This window comes from Spodoptera frugiperda, chromosome 19 (genome assembly GCF_023101765.2).
Source record: "Spodoptera frugiperda isolate SF20-4 chromosome 19, AGI-APGP_CSIRO_Sfru_2.0, whole genome shotgun sequence".
NCBI lineage: Eukaryota > Metazoa > Arthropoda > Insecta > Lepidoptera > Noctuidae > Spodoptera > Spodoptera frugiperda.
This window is the reverse complement of record NC_064230.1, coordinates 2573873-2598279: the sequence shown is the minus strand read 5'-3', so window position 1 is coordinate 2598279 and position 24407 is coordinate 2573873. Positions and strand designations below refer to the sequence as shown.

The window sequence follows — 24407 nt, the reverse complement described above, 5'->3', positions numbered from 1 at the left end:
GTTTATCATGAAGATGAAGTAAAAATCATTGATATGAACATAAAACCAGATTCTTTGAGTAAAACTCACAAATTAGTCTTCAAATTGAGTGTCAATTTATGTTTTTCTTTAGTAATGCTCCTAACTGCAGTCTGTGGCTTTTCCTATGTGTTGCCAACACAAATTTTAATGTCCAGTCTGTTGCCGGCGCAAGTAACTGGTATATATTGATATCATTAGAACTTAAGACGGGATATTTACCATGTTTATTAGTTAATTATTATGTTATCGGCACTAGCAGTGCGACAATCGCCGCGTCATGAGTTGCGGAATGCTGCTCATGAATATGAGCCTCTAGCATGGCTTGAAACTAGTCGAGTTCCTCGTCAAACAGTTACGTGAGTAAGCCGATAACATAATAATTAATTTAGTATGTCTCATGTAAGTTATAATAAAATGTTTATTAGTTTTTGTGAGTTTCCGATACGATTATGGCGCTTGCAACAGTGCCGAAATATCGGAAACTCAACATGGTAAATATCCCGTCTTAAGTTCTAATGATATTACTAGTGACCATGTCAGTTTAAAAACTGGTATAAGTATATTGATTCGAAATGGTTGAGAAACAATTGTGTTTGTGATCAATTTGAAGTAAGGAGAAAATATTATGGTCTGTTTGTAACAAAACGTGCGTTCTTTTTTTAGTAAATGGTAACTCAACATTTTTGGCGGTTTTATTTTCTTTTTTGTAGTAGAGTGTGGGAGAGCCATGCTTCGGCACGAATGGGCCGGCTCGACCGGAGTGATACCACGGCCGAGCAGAAAACTGACGTGAAACAACGCTTGCGTTGTGTGAGTGAGGTTACCGGAGGCGCAATTACCCCCATTCCCAATCCCCGATTCTCCAACAACCCTTAAATTCCTAACCCCCAAAAGCCGGCAACGCACTTGTAACGCCTCTGGTGTTTCAAGTGTCCATGGGCGGCGGCGATTGTTTACTATCAGGTGATCCGTCTGCTCGTTTACCGGCTTATATCATAAAAAAGTTATGCTAATTTTCTTTCCTCAATGATGAGAGACGTGACCTCGATAGATTACTTTCTCACGAACTAACGGTAAAAGAGGGTGAATAGAATTCACGGGGATGAATGGATATTCCAACTACGTAATATATAGCAGAAGGGTGTCGAGGAAATAAAACATCCGAAAGCGATCACGGTATATTGGCGACTGAATACAATTACATCAACTGCGGGCGCAGCCGCATCGCTGCACAGTTACACATACATATATAATCTTATACTTAGGTACAAAGTACAATGTGTGTGCGTAGCCTACAGATACAGAAGAGGGATGATTAAATGTTTGGAAAATTTTCTAACATCTATTCACCCCAATACCTGTATCTATTCACTATTTGAATTCTATTTACCCCGTTATCGTTCGCGAACTTGTCCTGTCTTCGGTGCCGTGATTGGCATCGCAGACTGTTGTGTTTAGAGTGGCATTAATTTGGTCTGTCAAAATACAAAATACTTAGTTTCAGTTAATTAGTTAGTTTTAGTTTCAGGAGTAGGTTTTGAGACTGATTTTTCTTATAATATAACTAGGTTGCCTGGGAGAGATCGCTATAATAATAATGCCGATAAGGCCGCCTGTGTACCCTACCATCCATTTAGCGCTACTTGTATAATTATGTCTGAATGTAAAAGGTGTACAATAAAGATTATATTATTATTATAAACACCTTTCTTAACATCAAAAATAATCTGGATTTTATTATGTTGCAGATAAAATTTGATATATTGAGAATTTAAAAGAAGCCTGTTTGGTTGTTCGAGTGGTCCCAGTTGCAACTGTGGGGCAAGGGATCTCGGATTCGATTCCCGGATCGAGCAAAGTTCGGTGAGTTTTTTTCGGTTTGTCGAAAATTTCTCGGTAGTAGAAACGAAGTCTGGAATTATGTCCAGTATATGGCTATAGGCTCACCACCTACATGGGACTTATAACACAAATAGTGTACAGTGGATGTACTTACATTGTATAGCGGCATTACGTGCCGTAAGGTGCGCTTCTGCCTAACCCTTTGGGGATAAAAGGCGTGACGATACATAATGTATTAGGCGCTAGTGCTGCAACTCAAGAGTACGTTCACAATATCAATGTCGATCGATCGGAATTGGACTCAAATCTAAGTGCCCTGGCCCATAGACAACCTATTCATTCAAGATTCTTAGATAGGTACTTACGAAACAATGTAACTAAGAATTGTATTGTGAATCAGATTGTAAAAGAGTACCCATGGAGTTTCTTGCTCGTTCTTCTACATAGGAATCCACACTTTGGAACGAACAAATAGAGGAACTAGAGGACTGACGGACGCAAAGACCGTTCAAAAGTGCCTTCCCAGTCTATTTGAAATTTAAATAATTTTGACTTTGACTCCAGACTTATTTTGACATAATTTTACTACATATCCTCGCAAAATGAAAATCACATCGGGATGAAATTTGGAACAGGGGTAGATTATGGTCTGGAATAAGACATAGGATACTTTTTATCACACAGGAATTTAGGTTGTACCTTTGGAAGCACAGACTCTGACAAAGAATTCTATTCCATTAATTATCATGTCTATCTCATGTTTCATAACATAAATAAGCAATAAAACAAACATATAGTAAAATATAAACTTTATTTAAGTTAACAATTTAGTTCTTTCACATGATTGTGGTTTACATATTATAATGAAAGTAACCTAACAAAAATAATATAACAATAATGTCGTTTCAAATAAATAGGGCTTGGAATAATCTATTAGCTTTTCACTAAAACTATAAATAAAGAATGTATGAAACGAGAACTAAACGTAACATAACCTCAAAAATGAAGTTTTCATATTTTGACATTGACGTAAAAATTGGCGCCAAACACTTTAAAATGGTTTAGAAAAATATTTTGCTGTGTAATTAATAAACCTATTATTTGTATCATTTATTTATTACAAATAATCATGAAATAAGTAGATTTGATTATGAAATGATTTTTATATTATGTTTCCAGTTAATTTATCTTGATAAAGGTAAGCGTCCACATGCCCGCATCGTGCGCATCGCACGCAACGGATTTTAGTTTGTCTTGTATAGAAACTCATACAACTGCGTCCACTGATCCGCATCGTACGGACCGCATCATCGGCAATGCCTACATGCGATGCGTACTGATGACGTCATACGGAATGCGTACGATGCGGGTCTGTGGACGCTTACCTTAACAACGATTACAATAATTTGTGACTTCGTATAAAATTCAAAAAATCAAATTAGCGTGGGTTCATATCTGACGGAACATGCGTCGCGTATCATCGGTCGCGTAACGCCAGAACAGACAAATGTATAGAAAAACAGTTGACCGTTCACACTCAACCGATGATACATCAGTACGACCGATGATGCGCTCGACGTATTTTACGTCAGATATGAACCGATCCTTAACTATAATTTTGACATTGCGTTTACTGATAAACTAATTTTAGTAAAAAAATATCTACAGACAAGAATTTGACGCCAAAAATCGAAGAATCAAAATTTTATGTCAATGTGTGATGAAAAAAAGAGAATTTGTTTAAAAACATTATTGATAAATTGACATTATTTTTATAAAAAACCTTAATTTTTTGACTTCGTCGTGTTACTTCTGCCTATCCCCTACGTAAACGGGTAGATGACGAAAATTTGTGCGTTCCCAAAAAAGTAATCATAAAAAAATCAAAGCTTAATTTATTTAATGAAAAAACTGCCACTATGAAAATTTTTGCTTTACTGATATTTCATAAAATTCTGACAAGAAGAGGACTTTTTTTAGTCAATTATTAATAATTTAACGTCAATTTACCAATAATCTTTTCGTAATTTTAAATGGTAATGGATACACTTTATAATGAAAATATTTAAAGCTAAATAATATAATAACAAAAAAATTGTTGAAATGAAAACAAGAGGTTGAATAAATACAAAAAAAAATATCATTTTTATTTTACCTCCAGAATTTGAATGGCCGAAATTGTTTACATAATATGTTTTATAACCTATAATTTACATGTATATAAGTGTTAGAGCGACTGAAATATTTTGAGCCTATATAAAAATAAGTCGGGTTTTCCTTCCTGACGCTATAACTCCAGAACGCACGAACCAATTTCCACGGTTTTGCATTCGTTGGAAAGGTCTCGGGCTCCGTGAGGTTTATAGAAAATTCAGAAAAAAATCAAGAGAAAAGCAGGAAAACAGGGAAAATCAGCAAATACAAAGAGGAGATGTCATAACTGTATTTCCCTTTAACATAACGCGTGACACTTTACGGGGAGCGCGGGACGTTACAAACCACGCCCCTCTCTATGTTCCATCTAGCGGTCCCATACTATAAACACGTTGCCAATTGTCCACATTTTAATGTGCCACTTTCTGAGCGCTTATAACCTATCTACACCTTTTTACTTATAATATCATTGGACAGGGCCGTGTTTGTGTCACAGTGCACAATCACATTATGGCATCTCCTCTTTGTACTTGCTTCAGCATTTTTTAATATCTTAGGCATAAAAATTTCTGGGGCAAAAAGTTACCGGGGCTCCGGCTCGAAAAGCAGGAGTAGGAACGGGGTGGTTTTTAGACAGTAAGAGTCTGACACTCCCTCTCGCCTCACACAAAGTCAGGAGTAGAATTTTGTTAATTTGCCCGACTCAAAAAAACTCAAAATACTTCAGTCGCCCTAGTTTTGAGTATGATTTTAATATAACTTTTAAATATCATTATAAGAGTTTTAAATCCTAAACTCCTTCCTTCTAATATTGAGAGTTTGAAAATTTTACAATATTTTTAAGATCGGCAATCGCGCTTGCAATAGGATAGATGAGTAATTTTTATTTTAATGTCCGTCTTGTAGATTATTTTAAAACATTAGACACGTATTTTTTATTTTCTTACGGAAACAAATACTTTCGAAGATAATATCGATTTGAAATATCGCGTAACGTCACTTCTAGGTACGTTTTATACGTAGAAATGACGTTTTCGCTCCCACTCCTAAACTTTGATTCGTTTTATGTAAGTATTGTTATCTTATACGACAAAATAAAAAATACGTGTCTAATATTTTTTCATTACCTAACTGACGGATTGAATAGATTTTTAATTTTCATACCCCGTCATCATCCCTATTGTTCGACTGAAGAAACCAAAATGTTGGGGATTAGGATGATTGGGGATTTAAAATTACGTAACATATCAGTTTTTGAGTTAATCAGATATTTAAATATATTTAAAAGTTATATTAAAAACAATATATTAAGAAAACTACTGTCCAATTTTATAATATATAAAAAAAAAACTATTAAAACGGTGAAGGAAAACATCGTGAGGAAACCTGGGCTTATAATTTCTAATTATAAGTTTGTAATCGCCAACCCGCATTGAGCAAGCGTGGTGATTAATGCTCAAACCTTCTCCGTGTGAGAAGAGGTGTTTAGTCAGCAGTGGGGATATATAGGATGTAGGGGGCTGTAGGAGTGTAGGGGGGAGGTATTCACGAATTTTTTACAGGTTTTTAAGCCCTATTATTTAAGTTTTTTTTTAAAAAGAATGTGAAAAACAATGAAAATGCTCTTATCAAATTTGGTTTAGTCGTTCGAGAGATCAGATGATCTTGATATACATAGATAAAGAAAATTAAAAAAAAATAATAGATACAATAAGATGTCCTATAACTGTGTCTAGTCACCGAGGGAAGCATTCAGTGATAAAATTGCGATCCCCAAGTAGTTCGTCAAGTGTGGGGATTATTAATTTCTCGCATAAAGAGAAAGGTCGTTGTTCAGCAGTGGACATATTAAGGCTAACTTCAATCCCCAAGATGTTTGTCAAGTATGGGGATTATAGATTTTTAACTTAAAAAGCTGGTGATGTCTATTGGACAGTGTTTTAAAATATATTGTTGTTGGAATCTTATTATTTTAATAAATAATGCTATTTTAATAAATAACATTATTTTTTTCTTTTTTTATTTATTTATATTTTATTACCACAGAGCATAACTGATTATTCTTAAGAAAAATTTAACAAAAAAATATTTCTGTTTTCTCGTTGAAATAATTTACAGTTTGTAGATTTTTTTTCATAAATATTTTTTTTACTATTTTTTTTTATGTTTTGTTGAAATTAAATACTGCATTTTTTACGTTGTTTTTTCTTTCGTTTAATTTTATTTTTTCTCGTTTATTAATAGTTTTCTGCTTATTTTTTTCTCATATTTTTATGCAAAATCACTGTTTACGTTCCACATAATTCATAGAAAATTTTAAAAATAAGCAGAAAATAACAAAATTAAATCCTGAACTCAATATCATCAACAAAAAAATTAATGCTAAACACTATTGATTGGAAAATAACCAAAATTTTTATTTATTTTTTCCTATTAATGGAAAAAATTTAATTTTTAATATATTTTTTTCCAAATAACCGTCAAGAAAATCCAATCAAATAGATTCTACGTAACGTATTTTTTTACAATAATCCGAAAAAATCTCTTATTTTTCAGAATATAACCAAAAAAATATAGATACGAGAGAGAAAAAATGCATTATTTTTTCGCTAAATACATAGTATACAATGTATTAGTGTTAGTATGTATGTATAAATAATTATAATTATACATAATATTTAAAGAAAACCATTATACGATGCGACCTTTAAATAAACCCGAAAAAAATACATAGATTTTTTTTTAGTTTAACGAGCAGACAGATCACCTGATGGTAAGCAATCGCCGCCGCCCATTGACACCCGAAACACCAGAGGCGTTACAAGTGCGTTGCCACTTGCCTGCCTTTTGGTTTCGGTAAGGAAGGCTATCGTGTCGTGGAATGCTGCTCATGAATATGAGCCTCTAGCATGGCTTGAAACTAGTCGAGTTCCTCGTCAAACAGTTACGTGAGTAAGCCGATAACATAATAATTAATTTAGTATGTCTCACTGTCTCAAGTTATAATAATAATGAAATTATCGAGTATTTTAAACTCTTAATAAATATTTCTATAATATCGAAAAATGGTTTTCTTTAAACACCATGTACAAAGTACGATATAAAAAAAATTAAACTATTTTTTTTCTAAACAACATTCTCATATTGCATCACGGCTCGTTGATGGAAAGTCTGTAAAAAAAAACAATAAAAAAAAATAAAAAAAGAATTCCATTCTTCATAGGAGCATTTAACTGGTTAAGTAGCGTTGATCTATAAAAATAGAAAGAGCTTTAATGGTAAGCGTCCACAGGCCCGCATCGCACGCATCGCACGCAACGGACGGATTAATTTTTCAGACTGCGTCCACTGTATCGACAGCGGTCTCACATAGTTGAAGCCAACGAAACAATGTAACCAAGTATTGTATTGTGAATCTGATTGAAAAAGAGTAACCTATGGAGTTTCTTGCTCGTTCTTCTCCATAGGAATCTACACTTTGGAACGAGCAAATAGAGCAACTAGAGGACTGACCGACAGACAGACGTTATTAATATTATTATATTTGCTTTGACGTTCAAAAGTGCCTTCCTGGTCTAATTGAAATAAATAATTTTGACTTGACTTGACTTGATCGGATTACAGACACGAGTATTGGAGCAATCGAATTATCGATACCACTTTCACTCGGATTTTTGGCATCGGCATTCCGTATGACGTCATCGGTACGCATCGCATGTAGGCATTGCCGATGATGCGGTCCGTACGATGCGGATCAGTGGACGCAGTTGTATGAGTTTCTATACAAGACAAACTAAAATCCGTTGCGTGCGATGCGGGCCTGTGGACGCTTACCTTAAAAGTATCTGCCACGGCTTTAATGGGAGGTAGTGTTGTGTTTGAAGATTGCAATAGTAAATATAAATTATTGATTATGAGTATTTCATTTTTCATAAAAAAAATGTCTATGTATGAGTTTGTTATGAAAGAGCTATCTCTTTCACTGTCTTGATAACAATTGTTTTCATTGACGAAGCGACGCATCGTGCGTATTTGTGAACCACTTTATGCAGAGTAGAGTCAATGTTTATTTAACTTCTTTATGTTCTCAAATTGAATTAACTGGTCCGGGGTACGAAATTTCTTCACTATTGTAATCCTCAAACACAACACTACCTCCCATTAAAGCCGTGGCAGATACTTTTAGAACACCTTATAGGTGTGTTAATTTTAAAATAAAGTCAATTTAAATAGGAGTCATATTTGTTTTAAGTAAAAGATTATATTTACCTGTATTATTCACGATTATTGTTTCATCCTGAAATAAATAAAAAAATATATTAATTACACTCCTCAAAACAGTTTGCCAGATTGTATAAATAAAATAATGTGTTTTTTGTAAGTACTTATTCTTTCAAAAAACTTTAGATATCTGAGAATGCATAAGTGACTGAGTGTGTGTGAGTGAGACTGAGTAAGACGGAGTATAAGTTAGTAACTATGAGTGTCAATTCGCCTAGTCGTAGAGTAGAGTGTAGAGTTAGGCTGTACGGCGAGTGTGGAGTATATCTCACAGAATATTAGCGATAGTGAGTGTGTGTGTGAGTGAGTGTGAGTAACTATGAGTGTTAGTATGTTTTATCGAGTGTGAGTCACTTTAAGAGACTGACGCCCGAATACTCAAACGCTACTCAATTTTAAGTTGTACTTAAATATCGTGCTATCTCTGTCATTTTATAAAGAATTGATTGTGACATAACTAGACTTGAGACCGTCTTAAAATTGAGTAGCGTTTGAGTATTTGGACATGAGTGGATGTAAGTAACGTTTAAAAGACTGAGTGAGCATAAGTAACTATGAGTGTGAGTGAGTAACAGTGAGTGTGAGTGAGTAACTATGAGTGTTAGAATGTTTTAGTAAGTGTGAGTTACTTTAAAAGACTGAGTGAGTATAAGTAACTATGAGTGAGACTGAGTAATACTGAGTGTGAGTGAGTAATACTGAGTGTGAGTGAGTAACTATGAGTGTTACAATGTTTTAGTAAGTGTGAGTTACTTTAAAAGACTTACTGCCACACTCAGAGTGGTTCATTAAATTAGTCCTAACGAATACACAACTAATTTTCATTAAATCCGTTAATGAACGATTCATCTCAGAGACATTTTTTAAGGGTTCATTAGTAAATGTCATCTTTAAGTATTCGTAGGGTGGGGTATCGCCAAATCATTGTATAGATTGCATATCGATAAACGTTTGGTGTGGCTACACATGAAAACTTCTCGGTCTTCTTATATAAAATTGTTACATTAATTGCTCAATTTTGTAGATGATATTGAATTTGACTACTTTATGAATAAAATTTACTATAGTGTATAATGTAATCTTTCGCTTGGGTACCAGAGTTCATACAAATGTTTGTATTTGTGACTTTACATTATATTTTTGTAGATCTCCATGTATTAATTTGAGTGCTTTGTGATTCAATAAACATATTTATTTATTATATATTATAATATTTATAAAGCTAAATTAGAATTAGAAGAAATGAAAAAATCTAAAAAGGATTGAAATAAATGTTTACAATTGATTATTTTATGGATTTTTATTTATTCAATAATTGATATTAACATAGAAACCTATCAACCAAAGAATGTTGTACCATAAAACACATTGTTGTTGGTGTTTTCTTTAATTAGTACAACGGTAACATCGTTTTGGATCTGAATACCAACACAGTTCATTGGTACCAAACCGTCTACCAATAATGCTATATTATGCAATGTTGCACATGCAAATACGATAGCCACAATTGTTTCCACCTTCATACCCATTCCCAGTCCGTCTTAAAGACAAGGAAATCTTCTTTTCCAAATACAAAAACATTTATCCACAGTATATCTGGTTTTCATTTGGCTTCTGTTTAAAATTGGTGTTATATTAACACCGTAACACTGATTTCGTTGGTTTCTTTAGATTAGGAGCCGGCAAAGGTTTTTATAACACTATACGGATACTGGGGTGAATCTATAACGCCTATCAATCTATCTATCCATGGGGGGGCTCGGGCGTCCCCGCAGTCTCCAGGCTGGCCTCCCAATGATGTGGCTAACTGCGGCGCGCGTCTGGGGTCGCCTGTGTGGAGGAACATTTCACTGCCATCCTCTCAGCAACCTCATACTCATAAAATGAAAACAAGAGCAAAGAAAAGGGTTCAACAGCGGCTGCACTCCTCTCCCTCAAAGTGCACCTCTCAAATATTCGAGGCTTGCACTCAAATATCAATGCGGTCCATCACCACCTAGAGACCGAGAACCCCACGCTCTTGTTTCTCTCGGAGACCCAGATCAGATGTCCGTCGGACGTATCATACCTGAACTACCCAGGCTTTTCCCTGGAGCACAATTTCGTTCCCCGCGCAGGCGTATGCCTATACGTCCAAGACGGCATCTGTTACCGGCGTCTCCGAAACTTTGAAGACCCCAGTTTTTCAACCTTGTGGATACTGGTGGACACAGGGATGGAGAAAATTCTCTATGCCTGTGTCTACCGGTCGCACAGCGGAGATTTGGAGACGACCAGATTAGCTCAACACCTTGTGGAGACGGCGGATGCGGCTCGGCAGAGGTACCCTTCGGCCCAGTTGGTGTTACTGGGGGACTTTAACGCCCATCACCAGGAGTGGCTGTTCCCATACCAGTGCACTGACCATGCTGGGAGGGAAATGCGTAAGCTTGCGCTAACGCTTGGCCTGACCCAGCTGGTCCAGGAGGCCACAAGGGTGCCCGATGTCGACTCGCACACTGCCAACTGCTTAGACCTTCTGCTGACAACTGATCCAGACAGCTACTCGGTGTCAGTTTCTTCACCCTTGGGTAGCTCTGACCACTGTCTGGTGAAATCCGTATCCACGTACTCCCCACCGGATCCTTGTCCCAGAGGATCTCGGCGGATGTGGCGGTACAAGTCAGCAGATTGGGATGGGATGCGATCTTTTTTGCATCCTATCCTTGGCGGCCTGTCTGCTTCTCTACTGAGGACCCGTCAGCTTGTGCGGATGCCATAACGGGGGTGTTGCGTCAGGGCATGGAATACTACATTCCATTCTCGGATGCGACATCTTTCGGTGGGACTCGTCCATGGTTCGATGCCGACTGCAGACGTGCTGAAGCGCGAAAGCATGCGGCATACTTGGCATGGGCGGATGCCAGGCGTCGTAGGGCTGACGACATTCTTCAGAGGAAGAGAGCCTATAACCGGGCTGCCAAGTCATGCAAAAAGGCATTACGGATGGCTCGGTTCAACCACATTGGCCGAATAGGGAACAAACTGGCTTCTTACCCAGCGGGTAGTAAAACGTTTTGGTCCCTGGCCAAGGCGGTTGAATCGAACTTCTGCCGCCCTTCACTCCCACCTCTCCTGGGGCCTAACGGGACGCTGGCACACACCGCGGTAGAGAAAGCGAACCTGTTTGCTTCTCTATTTGCGGAATCTTCACGTCTTGATACTGGTGGCGCTTTGCCTCCTTCTCTCCATAGAGTTTGCGAGACGAAAATGTCAAAAATTCGCATACGACAGAAGGAGGTATATAAGACGTTGCGTAATCTTGACGTGAACAAGGCCAGTGGCCCCGACGGAATCCCAGCCGTGGTTTTAAAAATCTGTGCGCCTGAGTTGTCTCCAATCCTGACACGCCTGTTTCGACTTTCTTTGGAGACTGGTCAAGTGCCGGTTGCATGGAAGCTAGCCAACGTGCAGCCTGTGCCCAAAAAGGTAGTCGTGCCGACCCTAATAATTACCGGCCCATCTCGGTCACGTCCATACTCTGCAAGAGTATGGAACGTGTACTTAACAACAGGCTCCTGGCATACCTTGAAGGTAACGACCTCCTCAGTGATCAGCAGTATGGGTTTCGCCGCAACCGATCCACTGGGGACCTTCTTGCGTATGCCACCCACATTTGGAGCGAGGCCATCGAGAAGCACGGGGAGGCAATAGCGGTCTCTCTCGATATATCGAAGGCCTTTGACAGGGTTTGGCACGACAGCCTTATCGGCAAGCTTCCTGCATATGGACTTCCCGCTGATCTGTGCAGATGGATTGCAGACTTCCTGAGGGATCGGTCAATTCGAGTAGTCATTGATGGCTGCTCGTCTGACCAATTTGGCATCAACGCCGGAGTCCCTCAGGGGTCAGTACTTTCAGCAACGCTCTTTTTGCTGCACATCAACGACCTGCTTAAGCCCGGTATCTTTGGGTATGCAGATGACAGCACAGTTGTTGAAAGGTATGTGTCCGATGCGCGGAGTAGCGGAACACAGATCCGGTCTCAAAGAGAATCCATGGTCGAACGGTTGAACTCGTCCTTGAAGGCGGTTTCCGATTGGGGTGACGCCAACTTGGTCAAGTTCAACGCTACCAAAACCCAGGCGTGTCTATTCTCTGCCAAACGGAGTCAATTCCCGCTGGCTCCGACTTTCCGAAATGTGTCCGTTCCGGTAGCGGATCGTCTTGAGCTTCTGGGCGTAACTCTATCGCCAACGCTTAACTTCGGCTCTTATATAGAGTCGAAGGCGCATCTGGCTGGTAGGAAGTTGGGTATCCTCTCGAAGGTGAGACGGTACTTCACACCGAAACAACTGCTGAGCCTGTACCAAGCGCAGGTTCGGTCATGTATGGAGTACTGTTCTCACCTTTGGGACGGCTCGGCCAAATACCAGCTGGATGCGCTCGAACACATTGAAAGGCGTGCCAAGAGGCTCATCAATGACGATGCGCTTGTGGAGGCCCGGCTTCAAAGCCTTGAACACAGGCGCAAGGTCGCAAGCCTTTCCGTTTTTTACCGGATACATTTCGGAGAGTGTGCGGGGGAATTGCACAACTTGATTCCCCCTAGTCCTTTTCATCATCGAACCACAAGACAATCGGCGAGGCGTAACCGCTTCATGGTAGATATCCCACCCACTCGCACGAAGCGCTTCGCTTCAAGCTTCCTTGTGCGAACTGCTAGGGAGTGGAACTCCTTGCCGGAGTCTGTGTTTCCTGATGGGTATAACTTGGGTGTCTTCAAGGCCCGAGTGAATAGGTTGCTTATGGGCAGACGTGCTCCACCGTAGGCCGTATCATCACTTACCATCAGGTGAGATAGCGGCCAAACGTCGACCCATTAAATGTAAAAAAAAAAAAAAAAAAAAAAAAAACGCTCATGGAATTCTCGAAAACCGCCACGATCCGACTTCTCTGTTCCTTCTGGCAAATTCCACAAAATCAATAAAGTCTACCAAATCAAACATCTTCGCTTAAAACAATGAAACTAGAAATTAAAATATGACCAATTTTGTGTAAACATATGTTTGACAAAGATGGCGGACGTCATAATCGACCATTAACTACCTTAAGTAAAGGTTTTGCCATACTTAACTTTAAATGTCATTTAAGCAAGATAAAGGACCATTAACTGTCTCTGAGAGTGAATTTTTTTAAAGTTTTACTAAGGAACGACTTAAGTAGCCATTAACTGACTCTGAGTGTGGCAGTGAGTGACTATAATCAACTATGAGTGAGACTGAGTTACTTTAGAAGACTTAGTGAGTACAATACCTACGAGAGACTGAATAACAGTGAGAGTGAGTGAGTATAATTGGGTACTATCCTCGGTCAAAAATAAATTATTACAACTTTTCAATACAATAAAATATTAAAAAATAATCACACTCTCATTTATAAATTTGATGAACTATTTAATTTTCAATTTTTTCTAGCTAAATTTCTAGAAATAAGTCTGCTATTTGACGTCAAAAACTTATGACGTCATAACGCACTATTTCATACAAAGTTCATAGAAAATATCGTTTTTGACGTTTCGAAAAAAGTATTGAATTTGACTAGTAGGAAAGTAGCCTATTAACTATGAGTGAGACTGAGTAATACTGAGTGTGAGTGAGTAACCCACCTGTCGGACCGGCCTGGTCCGCTGTACAGTCATGTTCTGCTGCGGTACAGTAGAGTCAGGCTGCACGCCCAGCGCGGAGTATATCTCGCGGAGTATAAGCAGCATTGTGTCTTCTGATTCCCTGTTAGTTAAAAAAAAACACAATAGGTTTATATATTTGACTAGCTTCTGTCGGCGGCTGGGTTTGTGTTCTCGTGGGATAAAATGTCCTATCACCCAAGTCAGCTCTTGCCCTGTCTGTATACCAAGTTTCATCAAAATCCGTTAAGTAGTTTCAGCGTGATTTACGGACAAACATCCAAACATCGCAACTTACAAACTTTCACATTTATAATACATACATACATACATAACCTCACGCCTGTATCCCATGGGGGTAGGCAGAGACAATGGAACGCCAATTGCTACGAATCTTACACACCTCTTTCGCTTCATCAACAGTCATCAGTCTTTTCATGCATGCTCGTCGGTTAAAGGTACTTTAAAAAGTTAAGAAGCGAAAGAATAAAATTCAAAGCAAGTTAATGACTGCCTGACTGACCGAGTGGCCGCAAGTACGACTGTCGGGCAAGGGGTCTCAGGTTCGGTCGGGCAAAGTACTGTTGAGTATTTTTCGACTTTTCACAATTTTCTGGTGGTAATGGCAATAGGCTCACCCCCTATTACATGGGACTTATAACACAAATGGTGTAAAGTGTGTGTACATTGTATTACGTGCCGTAATGTGCACCTCTGCCTACCCCTTCAGGGGGTTAAGTTAATGTTTAAACTCACCAGTAACCGACATGACTGCTCATAGCGAATAGATATTCGTTGATCATCTCTAGCGGCGCCTCCTGCAGTACATAGTCGATGCGCCGCCCGCCGTTCAGGCGACCCAGCTTTTCTGGGGTTGCCTGTAAGAAAAACGTGTGTGGTTTTTTAGTGTTGCCATGTCAAGATATGGGTTTGGCGTGAAAATAAAATTGTGAAGATGAATTGAGAGTTTGCTTCTTTGTTTTGAAGTCGGTTAAAAACTGCATGGTTGTCGCGCAACGTGGAGCGGGTTCGATTCCCTGACGGAGCAACTCATTGTGTGATTCACAAATTGTTGTTTCGAAATTGAAATTGTATATTTGTATTAACGCACCCACGACACAGGAGTAAATACTAGTTTAGTGTAATATAAATAAAAAAAGAAAACGTTGCTCCTGTCTAGAATGCTCCGTGTGGGGTTCGAACCCACTACACGTTACGTGGCAGCCGGTGGCCCCCAGCCAAAGTGTACATCGTGCAGAATCTTACAAAAAATTCCAAAAAAGTCTTTCCTTTCAAACAAAATGAAATAATATGCGACATGTCGCCATGGCTCGAAAAAAAAAAACCAATAAAATCTCAATATCTTACCAATTCAGTTTCTCTAGCTAATTCTTCTTTGATTTCGTCCGTCAACTGTTCCTTCTCCAATTCTTCTTCTACCACCTGTAACATAAAACACATTATATTAAAATTGTGAAACTTTCTTTTACTCTCAATATAACTCATTCTCTGTCTCGTTTTCACTCTCACACTCACTCTCCTTCTCAAACTCACTCTCTACCTCACTCTTCTTCTCATTCTCCTTCTCTTTCTCACTCTCCTTCTCACTTTCTCTCTCACCCTCATTCTCACTCTCCTTCTCACCCTCACTCTCTATCTCTCACTCTTACTCTCACTCTCTTTCTCACTCTCACTCTCTTTCTCACTCTCACTCTCTTTCTCACTCTCTTTCTCTTTCTCACTTCCTTTCTCACTCCCACTCTCACTCTCACTCTATTTCTCATTCTTACTCTCTATCTCTACCTCTCTATCTCCCTCAGTGCCCCTAGTCCTCACCTTCTCCAACTGTCCGTCAGTGGGTGGCGGAGTCTTCCACTTGTTCCAAGTACTACGCAGCGACTCGACCAGTTTCTGTTTCAAGTCGGCGCCCACTCGCGCCATCGTGTCTTTTAGTTCTGGAGACAAAATAAAAAACATAAACATAAACATTTTTACATATTAATTATGGCTTGAGTAGTCGAGTTCCTCGTCAAACAGTTACGTGAGTAAGCCGATAACATAATAATTGATTTAGTATGTCTCACGAAAGTTACAATAAAATTATTGTCACATATTTGTAAAACTGCATCATTAGTTGAGGAGTTACAAGTATCTGCGGAAGAATTTCGTTTCCCTCACACTCGTACCTACGAGTGAGACGGAACACTGGGGTGGGTTTTAGTCAGTAAGAGTCTGACAGTCCCTTTTGTTGTCCCCAGGCGAGTGGGCTCCATGAGGATTTCCCACCAGGGATAAAAACAAAATGGGTGTAAGGGCCAAGTAAGGGGTCTGGGATCCGAAGCTTCGGACTACCTAGCGGGTTTACCGGGGTTCCGGCTCGAAAAGCAGGAGTAGGAACGGTATGGTTTTTAGTCAGTAAGAGTCTGATACTCCCTCTCGCCTCGCCCAGGCCGGGAGAAGTCATTGGATGATTTTCCCCCCCCCCCAAAAATGGGGTCTGGGATTCGATTTCTGTGTTAAGCAAATACGACTACAGGGTTTTGCGCTGTTATGTTTGATTATTATCTATGTTATATAAGCTTCTGCCAGCGGCATCGCTCATTATCTATCGGTGTCCCCCAAAAGGCCGGCAACGCACTTGTAACGCCTCTGGTGTTTCAAGTGTCCATGTGCAGCGGCGATTGCTTACCATCAGGTGATCCGTCTGCTCGTTTACCGGCTTATACCATAATATAAATAGGATCAAAACATTACCTAAATGCATTCTCTTCCTGCCTTTGTGATGCGGAATGAGGTAGGGCTTCAGATCTCGTAGCACCGGGTTTATTAGGGGTTCGATTCTGAAAACACATAAAACACATTATTTAAATTATTAACAAGATTTTATCACAATAACAATACAATATTATTATCACGCGCGCTTAAAGTTCCAAAATACCTACTATACTACCCGATAACGCGGGCGCCTCGTACCTAATCACGCCAAAGCACACGCATACAAAATTTTGTTGTTTTGTTATTGTGATAAATTAAATGTATTTATAAGAAAACTGTACCTTCCTTTTAATTTAAAAGTTTAACTAGTTAATAAGTTAACTATATTGTTATAAGTGTAGTAAGTAAGATTATTGTATAATATCACCTACTGGAATAAAATTGCTACGCCTCTAACAGGGTGATGTACTAGTCGCATAATGTAATAAATAAATAAAAATAAAAATAAAACTAATGAGTATACAAATAAAGTTTCTTCGGGAAAGTTGTTTGTAATCATGAGTACAATCACGTGTTTAAATATCGTTCACTAATTATCAGTCACCCTATGTACTTATGTAGACTTACCTATAAGCAATAGGATCGTATGGATGGAATATGTTGAAGAAGTTCTTGCAAGTCGGCAGCGAGAAACTAGCGCCTAGCGACTCCACGCCACGGATGCACTCGAATATTGCTGGAAATTATATCAATACACTTTATTATAACAATATATATTCAACTGCACGGTTGGCGCGGTGGCTGGGCAACTGGCTGCCACGCAACGTGTAGCGGGTTCGATTCCTGCACGGAGCAATTCTTTGTGTGATCTACAAATTGTTGTTCCGGGTCTGGGTGTCATGTGTATGTGAACTTGTATGTTTGTAAACGCACCCACGACACGGGAGACAATCCTAATGTGGGAAGTTTAAAAGAAATAGAAAATGTAACGGTTTCACCCATTGCTCGGCTCCTGTAGATCGATTATAGACTTTCTCGATAAATGCACTATCCAAAACAAAAAGAATTATTCAAATCAGACCAGTAGTTCCGGAGATTATATAATACTGACTAGCAGACCCGGCGAACTCCGTTCCGCCACCAACGATTTCCCTATTTTCCTGCTATTCTCTTGAATTTTCCCTGAATTTTATTTTTGCTATAAACCTCACGGAGCCCGAGACCTTTCCAACGAATGCAAAACCGTGGAAATCAGTTCGTGCATTCTGGAGTTATAGCGTCAGGAAGGAAAACCCGACTTATTTTTATATCTATACTAATCTATACTAATATTATAAAGCTGAAGAGTTATTATGTTTGAACGCGCTAATCGACGGAACTACTGGTCCGATTTGAATAATTCTTTTTGTCTTGAATAGTGCATTTATCGAGGAAAACATCACGCTATGACCAAAAGGAGCCGAGCAGAGCGGGTGAAACCTCGCGGAACTAGCTAGTATATAGAATATAAGATAGCTAAATATACCCTATAATTGTAGTGTGCAGTGCCGGCGTTAGGGGGGGGGGCGTGATGGGGCGATGTCTAGGGCGACAAATTCTGGGGGCGCCAAAAAAAATTAAAAACTACTATTACACTTGATATTGCTTCCCTCAAGTGGGCGCCACAATATTTTCGCCCGGGGTGTCAATGGCCCTTACACCGGCATTGGTAGTGTGGGTTTTTACAGGTTCAACCTAAATTAGATACTTATAATACACGTACCAATAGGGCTGCCGAGTGCGTAGAGCGCGGCGGGCGCGAAGTGTAGCTGCGGGTAGCGGACGGTGGGCTGCCCCGTCCCCGCCGGGCCCCGCACGTAGCTCTTGTCCGACCCTGGCTGGGAGTCCGTGGATACCTGCCGCACAAGTAGGAATACATTATTCAGGGCGCTTTTCTACCAGAGATGTGCTATGTAGCTATGCTACGAAGATGTAATAGTTAAGCTGTGAAACTATGTGACCGTTTCCACATGTGCGAGGAAGATGCGCAGCTCGAGTATGCAATGTATCCATAGTAAGGAAGCCTTCCATAGCACTCATCTTTCCATATAAAAACATGTCTTGGCTGAGTTCGTTTCCACTAGTGCTAAGCTATGTGTTCTTATGATCTCTGGTGGAAAAACACTCTAATTATGAGCCCCATCATGGCTTGAAACTAGTCGAGTTATCTTGTCAAACAATTACGTGAGTAAGCCGTTAATATTCATATTAATAAATTAAATTTATTAGCAAATACATATTTTTTGATGCAAGAATATTATCAAATGAAATACTTCATTCTAATTACGTTGCCCAGCGAGTGACCCCCGAGCGAGACCCCGCCTAGTATATGACATGGGGTCACTAGTCACACAATACTTACTTCATTCTGATGGCACAGCAGATCGTAGAGTATGACGCTGCCCAGCGAGTGACCCCTAGTGAGACCCCGCCTAGTATATGACATGGGGTCACTAGTCACACAATACTTACTTCATTCTGATGGCACAGCAGATCGTAGAGTATGACGCTGCCCAGCGAGTGACCCCCGAGCGAGACCCCGCCTAGTATATGACATGGGGTCACTAGTCACACAATACTTACTTCATTCTGATGGCACAGCAGATCGTAGAGTATGACGCTGCCCAGCGAGTGACCCCCGAGCGAGACCCCGCCTAGTATATGACATGGGGTCACTAGTCACACAATACTTACTTCATTCTGATGGCACAGCAGATCGTACAGTATGACGCTGCCCAGCGAGTGACCCCCGAGCGAGACCCCGCCTAGTATATGACATGGGGTCACTAGTCACACAATACTTACTTCATTCTGATGACACAGCAGATCGTACAGTATGACGCTGCCCAGCGAGTGACCCCCGAGCGAGACCCCGCCTAGTATATGACATGGGGTCACTAGTCACACAATACTTACTTCATTCTGATGGCACAGCAGATCGTACAGTATGACGCTGCCCAGTGAGTGACCCCCGAGCGAGACCCCGCCTAGTATATGACATGGGGTCACTAGTCACACAATACTTACTTCATTCTGATGACACAGCAGATCGTACAGTATGACGCTGCCCAGCGAGTGACCCCCTAGTGAGACCCCGCCTAGTATATGACATGGGGTCACTAGTCACACAATACTTACTTCATTCTGATGGCACAGCAGATCGTACAGTATGACGCTGCCCAGCGAGTGACCCCCGAGCGAGACCCCGCCTAGTATATGACATGGGGTCACTAGTCACACAATACTTACTTCATTCTGATGACACAGCAGATCGTACAGTATGACGCTGCCTAGCGAGTGACCCCCGAGCGAGACCCCGCCTAGTATATGACATGGGGTCACTAGTCACACAATACTTACTTCATTCTGATGGCACAGCAGATCGTACAGTATGACGCTGCCCAGCGAGTGACCCCCGAGCGAGACCCCGCCTAGTATATGACATGGGGTCACTAGTCACACAATACTTACTTCATTCTGATGACACAGCAGATCGTACAGTATGACGCTGCCTAGCGAGTGACCCCCGAGCGAGACCCCGCCTAGTATATGACATGGGGTCACTAGTCACACAATACTTACTTCATTCTGATGACACAGCAGATCGTACAGTATGACGCTGCCCAGCGAGTGACCCCCGAGTGAGACCCCGCCTAGTATATGACATGGGGTCACTAGTCACACAATACTTACTTCATTCTGATGGCACAGCAGATCGTACAGTATGACGCTGCCCAGCGAGTGACCCCCGAGCGAGACCCCGCCTAGTATATGACATGGGGTCACTAGTCACACAATACTTACTTCATTCTGATGACACAGCAGATCGTATAGTATGACGCTGCCCAGCGAGTGACCCCCGAGCGAGACCCCGCCTAGTATATGACATGGGGTCACTAGTCACACAATACTTACTTCATTCTGATGACACAGCAGATCGTACAGTATGACGCTGCCCAGCGAGTGACTCCCGAGCGAGACCCCGCCTAGTATATGACATGGGGTCACTAGTCACACAATACTTACTTCATTCTGATGACACAGCAGATCGTACAGTATGACGCTGCCCAGCGAGTGACCCCCGAGCGAGACCCCGCCTAGTATATGACATGGGGTCACTAGTCACACAATACTTACTTCATTCTGATGACACAGCAGATCGTACAATATGACGCTGCCCAGCGAGTGACCCCCGAGCGAGACCCCGCCTAGTATATGACATGGGGTCACTAGTCACACAATACTTACTTCATTCTGATGGCACAGCAGATCGTACAGTATGACGCTGCCCCGCGAGTGACCCCCGAGCGAGACCCCGCCTAGTATATGACATGGGGTCACTAGTCACAAAATACTTACTTCATTCTGATGACACAGCAGATCGTATAGTATGACGCTGCCCAGCGAGTGACCCCCGAGCGAGACCCCGCCTAGTATATGACATGGGGTCACTAGTCACAAAATACTTACTTCATTCTGATGGCACAGCAGATCGTACAGTATGACGCTGCCCAGCGAGTGACCCCCGAGCGAGACCCCGCCTAGTATATGACATGGGGTCACTAGTCACAAAATACTTACTTCATTCTGATGGCACAGCAGATCGTACAGTATGACGCTGCCCAGCGAGTGACCCCCGAGCGAGACCCCGCCTAGTATATGACATGGGGTCACTAGTCACACAATACTTACTTCATTCTGATGGCACAGTAGATCGTATAATATGACGCTGCCCAGCGAGTGACCCCCGAGCGAGACCCCGCCTAGTATATGACATGGGGTCACTAGTCACACAATACTTACTTCATTCTGATGGCACAGCAGATCGTACAGTATGACGCTGCCCAGCGAGTGACCCCCGAGCGAGACCCCGCCTAGTATATGACATGGGGTCACTAGTCACACAATACTTACTTCATTCTGATGGCACAGCAGATCGTAGAGTATGACGCTGCCCAGCGAGTGACCCCCGAGCGAGACCCCGCCTAGTATATGACATGGGGTCACTAGTCACACAATACTTACTTCATTCTGATGGCACAGCAGATCGTAGAGTATGACGCTGCCCAGCGAGTGACCCCCGAGCGAGACCCCGCCTAGTATATGACATGGGGTCACTAGTCACACAATACTTACTTCATTCTGATGGCACAGCAGATCGTAGAGTATGACGCTGCCCAGCGAGTGACCCCCGAGCGAGACCCCGCCTAGTATATGACATGGGGTCACTAGTCACACAATACTTACTTCATTCTGATGGCACAGCAGATCGTAGAGTATGACGCTGCCCAGCGAGTGACCCCCGAGCGAGACCCCGCCTAGTATATGACATGGGGTCACTAGTCACACAATACTTACTTCATTCTGATGGCACAGCAGATCGTAGAGTATGACGCTGCCCAGCGAGTGACCCCCGAGCGAGACCCCGCCTAGTATATGACAGGGGGTCACTAGTCACACAATACTTACTTCATTCTGATGGCACAGCAGATCGTATAGTATGACGCTGCCCAGCGAGTGACCCCCGAGCGAGACCCCGCCTAGTATATGACATGGGGTCACTAGTCACACAATACTTACTTCATTCTGATGGCACAGCAGATCGTACAGTATGACGCTGCCCAGCGAGTGACCCCCGAGCGAGACCCCGCCTAGTATATGACATGGGGTCACTAGTCACACAATACTTACTTCATTCTGATGGCACAGCAGATCGTACAGTATGACGCTGCCCAGCGAGTGACCCCCGAGCGAGACCCCGCCTAGTATATGACATGGGGTCACTAGTCACACAATACTTACTTCATTCTGATGACACAGCAGATCGTACAGTATGACGCTGCCCAGCGAGTGACCCCCGAGCGAGACCCCGCCTAGTATATGACATGGGGTCACTAGTCACACAATACTTACTTCATTCTGATGGCACAGCAGATCGTATAATATGACGCTGCCCAGCGAGTGACCCCCTAGTGAGACCCCGCCTTTGAAGTTGGGGTTACGTTGTAGGAACAACTCGTAGATACGGTTCAGTTCTTTGCATACGGTGTCTAGGATTGTCTGCGGAAAAAAGGGGGGGTTTAATTCAAACTTTTGAAATTTGCAGATGATATGTGGTAATAGCATTTTATAATCCTTGTTAAATGCACCAACGTTGGTGAAATCGAAGCTACACTTTGGAACGAGCACCTAGCTTCACTGACAAACAGACTGACGGACATTTCAATTTGACGTTTCAAAAGTGCCTATTTTAGGATTAATTGAAATAAATGCTTTGACTTTGAAAGCCACTACTAGCGTAATATTTTTTTATAGAACAGTCACTTAAAGTAAGGTGAAATTCAGATTAGTTGGTTCGTCTAAAAATTACATCGTTTTCCAAACTAAAGCAGTTGGCTGAGAATGTATCATTGCATAATACTGAAGCACTATTCAGGATAATGCTAAAGACTAAAAATTCAAGATTTGTAGAAACAAGAGTCAAAAGACTGGCACAGGGTGTACTTTTTCGTGGATAACACACATGCCACTGTAATTTAATAACTATTGGACTTAGATTTTTTTATCTGTGATTAAACGTTTTTTGTTTTAGGCTTCAAATTCCCAAATAATAACTCTTTACATGACAAATTCAACTTTAACCTCAACATAGGGTCATTATTTTTATAATAACTACGGTGAAACATACTTATGCCCGAATACTCAAACGCTACTCAATTTTAAGATGTTCTTAAATGTAGTTCTGCCACTATAAATTCTTTATAAAATGACAGAGACAGCACGATATTTAAGTACAACCTAAAATTGAGTAGCGTTTGAGTAATCGGGCGTTAGTTAACAAAAAAATCACGGTTTACTCACTCATAGAGAAAAGCTCTACTAGTTTCGAACTACAGAGGGACTCTCTATCAAGAGCAGCGTGCTTTTTTAAGGGCGGAAAATTATCCAATGACTTCTCTCGCCTTGGGTAAGGCACGTGCTTGGCTGCGAGACGTGGTTACGTCCGCATAGAAACTGGTAGGGCTTTTCTCCATTAATATACGTGAGTAGCCCGGGATTTTTTAGTCAATGGGGTCATTACTCACATGTAATATTAAAAGGGGGCATTAGTCACATTTAATATTTAATGGGGTCATTAGTGGCCCTTAATATTAAAAGGGGGTCACTAATCACATGTAATATTAAAAGGGGGTGACAAATCACATGTAACATTAAAAAGTGGGCTCAAAAATCCCATACCTGACAGAACACAGGACTGGTATAGAAGAGTACATCGAGTACAGTCTCGTTTGTGAAGCTGCGCAGTCTCGGGATGCTGTCTAGAGTGATCTGCGAGAGACGGCGGTCCACGCCCGTCTCGCCGGAGTGGAGGGTCGCGTGCCACGATATGGGGAGTACCTGGGGACAAACATATTCAGTATTAATCTTTTTTTTAAGGGGACAAAATCATCCAATGACTTCTCCCGCCTTGGGCGAGGCGAGAGGGAGTGTCAGACTCTAACTGACTAAAAACCACCCCGTTCCTACTCCTGCTTTTCGAGGTATGTCTCTATGCTATGTAGTCCGCAGCTCCGGATTAAGTATTAGTATCTATACTAATCTATACTAATATAATTATATAAAGCTGAAGAGTTTGTTTGATTGTTTGAAAGCGCTAATCTCCGGAACTACTGGTCCGATATGAATAATT

At 41.2% G+C, this 24407-nt stretch overlaps 1 protein-coding gene across 25 annotated transcripts in view; it reads right to left on the bottom strand.

The window, feature by feature from the left end:
* Positions 1-2657: 2657 nt before the first annotated feature.
* The window catches only part of LOC118281272 (uncharacterized), a 123450-nt gene continuing 101700 nt past the window's right edge, over positions 2658-24407 (bottom strand). For 4 of the 25 annotated variants that reach the window (XM_050700828.1, XM_050700850.1, XM_050700851.1 and 1 more), the window contains 11 exons: positions 23957-24115; positions 22631-22777; positions 18441-18573; positions 17306-17414; positions 16718-16803; positions 15800-15918; positions 15332-15406; positions 14720-14841; positions 13946-14066; positions 8287-8314; positions 2658-7188 (listed from right to left, as the gene is read on the bottom strand). In XM_050700828.1, the coding sequence (XP_050556785.1) occupies positions 7157-7188; positions 8287-8314; positions 13946-14066; positions 14720-14841; positions 15332-15406; positions 15800-15918; positions 16718-16803; positions 17306-17414; positions 18441-18573; positions 22631-22777; positions 23957-24115 (1131 nt within the window). In that variant the 3' untranslated portion in view covers positions 2658-7156. Of the gene's footprint in view, positions 7189-8286; positions 8315-13945; positions 14067-14719; positions 14842-15331; positions 15407-15799; positions 15919-16717; positions 16804-17305; positions 17415-18440; positions 18574-19189; positions 19261-19300; positions 19372-19411; positions 19483-19522; positions 19594-19855; positions 19927-19966; positions 20038-20077; positions 20149-20188; positions 20260-20410; positions 20482-20521; positions 20593-20743; positions 20815-20854; positions 20926-21076; positions 21148-21187; positions 21259-21298; positions 21370-21409; positions 21481-21520; positions 21592-22186; positions 22258-22297; positions 22369-22408; positions 22480-22519; positions 22591-22630; positions 22778-23956; positions 24116-24407 lie in introns of all 25 variants that reach the window. The other 21 variants (XM_050700829.1, XM_050700835.1, XM_050700836.1 and 18 more) reach the window with 21 other exon arrangements.